The following is a 6000-nucleotide window of genomic DNA, read 5'->3' as shown; positions in this document are numbered from 1 at the left end:
AATAAGAGCGTTTGCTTTTTGGTGCTTTTCCTTGCTAGAAAACTGAACGCTTCACAGATAATAATCATTTGAATTTGTTTCACAGATGATCTTTCATCTCAGAATATGATGGCAGCATTTGCATTTTTAGCAGTGCTAGTGCAAGTCAATGGACATTCAGCTGTAGCAAAAAACTAAAATGACTCACTGTATAAAGAGAACAAATTGAGTTTTCTGGTAAGATTTTTAGCCAGATTCTTGTCCTACATCTTGCTGAGGTTTCATTCCAGGTGTTCTTTTAATTTGTTGTATATATTGTCTTTTTGTAAGTCTTTATAAGCATTTTGTTTACATTGTCTGTCACTCTTTAGTTGTCAGTGTAATAAGTTATGTCACATGTGAAATAAAGTTTGGAAAAAATGTGACTGATCAATTCTTTCTTCCACAACTCCGAACATAAAAACTGGTGTTTTTTGTGTTTGTGGGACCTAATTTTGTCTCTCTTAATTTAAATTTAAAGTGAATAAATGGTTTGTCTTAATGTCGGTGAATAATATCATATTTTTCAAACAAATATATTATTTATCAATTTTAGAATTAAATTAGCAGCATATCTTAAATGATAGGAATACGCTTATGATGTTAATTGTTACAATAGGAGCATTCACTATAATCTTATTTATTTAACTTGGACCTTTCAAATAAAATTTAAGTTGAATGTGACACAGACACAGACAAATCATTCAAATAAAAATAACAGCGAGATTCAAGAAGATTGAATATGCAGCAATAAAGTGAAATATAAAGAAATATAATAATATAGAAGAAGCAGATTTGTGTCTTTTATTATTAAAAGACCTTTCTTAATTTCGGACAGGCAGATCTCAGTCATCTAAATCTCGGCTTTGCACCAGGGGTCCTTTATGCTAACGCTAATGCTCGTCAGCTAGCAGCTACGTACGCAGTCAGTTCCTGAGACAGAGATGGTGGTTTGTGTGAGCTGAGAATGAGCCCGAAAGATGTTAGGTTTGTTGATTTACTTAAAATAATTTGAATACAACCTCTGACTCACCTGTTTTTAGCTGTTTGTTATTTTTGACATGTTTGTTAGCTGTCACACTGTCTCGAAATCGTTTGTTTTGTGTCAAGCTAGCCGAGCTGAGCTAGTGAGGTAACGTTACCCTAACCTGCGTGCTGTGCTTTCGTCTAAAATAGTAGCAGTGAATGCTGATTGTTTGTGGTTGACTTACAACTTAAGTTATAAAACACTATTGTAATATACGCCAACTCCTTAAATATTGACCCACTTTAATCCGTATTAGAATGATTTTGTTCTTCAATTGTCAAACGTTAATTAACGTCACTTTCAGAACTGGCGTACGATGCTACTTATCGTTACCGCCCACTGCGATTAGCTAAATTCTTTAGCAATTAAATATTAAAATAAGTTACTTCAGTTTAACTGCTGCTTTCTTCTGTTCGTATAACATGATAACGGCTCTGTCGGGCTCTCGAATTGGTTCATTGTATGGTGCGTTTGCTTTCAACGTCAAGCTGACAACATTACGTTAAATGTGTATGTTTTTTGAATGGTGTCTGGTGTCACCCTCTGTACTTAAAACGAATAATACCAAAACGTTAACAAAGGTTAAATAACCTGGTTGTTATGCGTCAGTTTACATTAATATTCGGCAGTAATTAAAAACCTAAACGTGTACAGACGTAACCTAACGTTAGCTGTTAGCTAGCTACTAAGAAAGCGACCTAGCTTAGCTACATAGCATTATACTGAAACGACCCAAGAACACATGTAGTCCAGCTGAACGTTTTCCAGTTCAACCAAACAAGCTCAATGCTACGAGCTTAACATGAGTTATGTTTAAAAGTGAGGTTGTCAGATGGGAACCAAGGACAGCTAGGAGCTGCTAATTAAGGACAATAACTCTGCTTTTGTCCTTCAACCAGTCGAAACCAGTTTCTTGTTAAAATCAGCATCTTTCCACCTAATGTTGGAGCAAATTCCGAAACTGAATAAAGTCAGAAGTTTTTCTTCTCATTTAATTGATTTATTGAAAGGTGGCTTTAATGATCAGGTGAAGAACTCCGTCACACATCCGTATAACCGCATGGGGCTGCTTAGTGCGTAGCTAGTTAGCTTAGCGGCTAAACTACGAGTATCAGGCCCTTACAAGGAAGTTCCCCATGTAAACAGTTGGCTAAATGTGCCCGACACCCCCGCATGACACTGCAACCCCCCGCCAGTAAACAGCCTGGCTTCCGTGTTGTTACTGTGGGACGATTCAGGTGAAAGCTGGGACTAAAAACTGGCATCAAAAAGAGAAAATCACAATAACAGCAGACGGTGGATAAGTGTTGTTAATAGTGACTGAATAGTTTGAATCTACTTTTTGTAGTTGATTGATAATAACATGAAATTAATAATTAATTATTGAAGGAACACCATTAAATCATTCCAAAACATAAGAATTAGGATGTATCTTTAAAAATATTCAATTATTTTATCTAAAATGGTTCCATACCTAGATGTAGTGACAAAATGTAAAACCTCCTGTAGTTTATGTGCCAGAGTTTTAAATAGTACAATAGTTTGACTGTAATATTTTGGTTTGAAGCAACCTTTGTCAGCTGCTTGAATTAGCACTGTGTCTTTTGTGATGTAATTAGCGACAGCGTTTCCATCTGTTTTGTCATCTTTCTTTCTTTGTTTTTTTTAAATGATTCCACTAATGTTTGCTGAGTGTGTTTTTGTGCTGCTATCTTGGCTGGTTTAGGTTTTATGAGCCCTTGTGACCACCCTGGTCTATACTATGGTAGACCCTTTCATGCACTCTCAGTGCCCAGTAGTATGTCCCTGTGAAGGTGTGGAAAGTGTGTTTTATTTGTCTTTAGTAAGTGAGACATACTCTATCAGTTCACACACCATTAAAACATGTTCTCGTGGTTCATAATTACTAAGTAATAGTAATTATGCAAGTTAACATTTAATGCAAACATGTTTGCACATATTTACTTTTACATGTTGCAAAGAACCTTATTGACATTTAAAATGTTTTGTTTTTAGTATACGATTTATATTAAAAAAGAACTTGAAGTCTCTTAACACTGTATTTATATAACTTCATGACTTGGGGCCCCATCCAAAGCAACACATGCACATTTGTAGTTTTTAACTGTGTCACATTTAGCAGACAAGTGACCAGTTGTAACTCCCTGCCAACACATGGCTGTAATCATCTTCCAGTTTTTAAATGTCTCTCCGGGTCTTGCTGTACTGGAAATATGCCAACAGTAGTAACAGTTAAAATTAGACGGTGATCAAACATACGTAGCAACAGCACAAGTATGTTGTAAAGAGCCTCAGTGTAGGCAACAGGTGTAGAAACTATGACTGTTGGTTGGACCAAATACACAGACTTCACCTTGTGATGGGTGTGGACAGACCAAATGATTCATGGAAAAAATAAAGTCATTTGTAGTTGCAGCACTGGTTTGACCTGACACATTCTTCCTTGTCTGCCCTCTGCTGTCTGCAGGCATGACCTGATGACAGCAACTACTGGCTTTTCCTGCATCACTCTAGCTCTGTTGGATAGGATAAAACGCCCACAATTTACCATCTGCTGAGGACTCATCCTGAGTCTGCCACGTCATCTTCCCTCAAAGACCAAAAACAACCTGTGATTGAGCTCTTTCAGCACCCACAGTCTCTCTGCAACCTCCTTCAACAAAGAGACAATGTATTGCCTTCAGTGGCTCCTCCCTGTGCTTCTCATCCCTAAGCCCCTGAACCCAGCGCTGTGGTTTAACCACTCCATGTTCATGGGCTTCTACCTGCTCAGCTTCCTGCTAGAGAGGAAGCCCTGCACCATCTGTGCCTTGGTCTTCCTGGCTGCCCTGTTTCTCATCTGCTATAGCTGTTGGGGCAACTGTTTCCTCTATCACTGCCAGGACGCCACACTGCCGGACGCTGCCCACGACCCGGCGATTGTTGGGACCTAAGTGGGAAAGACGTAGACAGATATCGAAGCGGGAAAAGGGAGGGCGTGAAGGTTGACGAGGCATCGCTGGAGAATAATTTTAGAATGCTACTGCCATGCTGTAAGAGGGGAGGGACTGCACTTTGGGGGTGGGCGACCAGTAGCGAGCCGGTTCTGAAAGACTGCTGGAGGGGGATACCCCTGAGAATAGAAAGAGGTGGTACTAAGGAGGAGAGGAGCTGGGTTTAGAAGATTATTGAGGCATGTTTGCCATGCTGCAAAAGAAGACTTAAGTTTGCGGTCGTAGGTAGGAGGAGAGGAGGGGGGGCAGGATATTGGAGGAGATGATAGGCGAACTTTTATGTAACAAGCAGGGAGGGATGGGCATCCAAACCTGAAATGCTACGGTTAGGACCGGAGGAAGGAACAATTTAATTTTCAGCAACTTTCATTCCAGCAACGAATGGAAACTAAACAATTTGTGACCACTGTGTTTCAGTATTCTGGTTCCCCTTTGGCCCACTGGCTCGTTTACATCAACAACACGGATTCACATTCTCCAAAAAACTGTTGGGCTGTCTCCATTAGAACAAAAAAGTCTTCATCCCAAACTGCCAAAATTCACCTCACCTCACTGAAATCTGCAGACAGAGTTTGGCTGTTTAAGCATCCCTAGCAGCCGCGCTCGCTCCTAGCTGTCGAGGCAGTTGTGGACAAACTTTAAAAGACAGGAAGTGCTGATGAATAGCTGGCACCTGCACCTGTCCAACATGACCAAACTCTGTCGCCATTTTGGCTCTGCACATGTAACGTTGCCCTCAAAAAGGAGAGACACTGGACAATCAATTAAAATGCTGTGAATAATTCCCCGTTCATCGCATCACCACACAAACCCGACGCTGAGAAACTGTCCTGTTGCTCACTGTGCTCTACAGCTGCCCCCTCCTTGTCTCCTCCTCCTGCCTCAGTGAATGTCCCCTACTGCCAGACTCACGATCTGATCTTTATTGCTGTTTTTTTGTTTTTCTTGTGCATGGGTTAGTGATTTTTTTTTTCCCCCAAGCATTAAGTTCAATAAGTTGAAATTTTAATGAAATGCTGAAAGTTTCCAAAGGGTAGAAATATATCTGGACGTGTGAAAGATGATCTGTGTTACGTACGACAGGTTTGCATTTTTTGTGATCATGACATGCTGAGAAACTTAAATGTGACGACACAAAAGAAAACAAACCTTCGATAGTATTTCCAGCAATTATATTGTTCAGAATGCAAACGTTTCCTTATGTGTCACCACTGCAGGTGTTATGTTTAGCTGTCTGACACAGGCTAAGGTGTTCATACTGTGTTTACCTATTGGTGTGCGAGAGAGAGAGAGAGAGAGTGTGTTTGTGTGTAGCCTCCTGTTGCAGTGCTGAATGTACTCACTGCTACATGATTGCTTTGGTTTTAATTTAAATAAAGTTTTTCCTCTATGTTAAACTGTGTCAAATTCAGTTTATCTAATATTAACAGGTATTGTTGGGAGTATGTGCTGTTTTTAATCAGCTTCATAATATCTTGGACTGAAATTAAGAATCAGGAAAATGAACTTCAGAATGCAGAAAAGTGCCTGTTACAGTGAAGTAAGTCTGTTTTTATAAGTTTATTAGTTTGAGGTGAATTATTTGATCTTTAGGTTTTTACTGGATTGCAGTGATTTTGTTAAAGAGTAAAACAGAAAAAAGTGAGAACTAAAACATTTAGCTAGAAACGGACACCTTCAGATTAAAGGAAAGATCACATTTAAAACAGCACTACATGTAGAGGGTTTTGTATGGTAAATCTAAACTGTTCTAGCAGCTGTGACTAAAATGTACATTTCAGTCCCTGAAATATAGTAAATGAATATATACTTAATTCAGGGTTAATTCCAATCACATTTGGCAACTAAATATGTAAATCTGTTAATTGATTCTCTCACACCTGGAAAGTCTGAATAAGAACTAAGTACTGAGTTCTTTGAAAAGTCCTTGTTTAAAAACTC

General features: G+C 39.1%; 1 protein-coding gene across 1 annotated transcript; it reads left to right on the top strand.

Annotated features, from left to right (window-relative positions):
• Positions 1 to 877: 877 nt before the first annotated feature.
• Positions 878 to 5456, top strand: blcap (bladder cancer associated protein). Its single transcript, XM_026349514.1, has 2 exons — positions 878 to 1005; positions 3534 to 5456. Exon 2 carries the CDS (start codon positions 3736 to 3738, stop codon positions 3997 to 3999), a length of 264 nt encoding a protein of 87 aa, XP_026205299.1. The 5' UTR covers positions 878 to 1005; positions 3534 to 3735; the 3' UTR covers positions 4000 to 5456.
• The last annotated feature ends 544 nt before the right edge of the window (positions 5457 to 6000 follow it).

Source organism: Anabas testudineus, chromosome 5 (genome assembly GCF_900324465.2).
Source record: "Anabas testudineus chromosome 5, fAnaTes1.2, whole genome shotgun sequence".
Taxonomy (NCBI): Eukaryota; Metazoa; Chordata; class Actinopteri; order Anabantiformes; family Anabantidae; genus Anabas; species Anabas testudineus.
This window is presented reverse-complemented; position numbering and strand designations above follow the sequence as displayed.

What these genes read in the sequence shown, in the direction of transcription:
- blcap (XM_026349514.1), top strand. Translation starts at nt 3,736, where the DNA reads ATGTATTGCCTTCAGTGGCTCCTCCCTGTGCTTCTCATCCCTAAGCCC.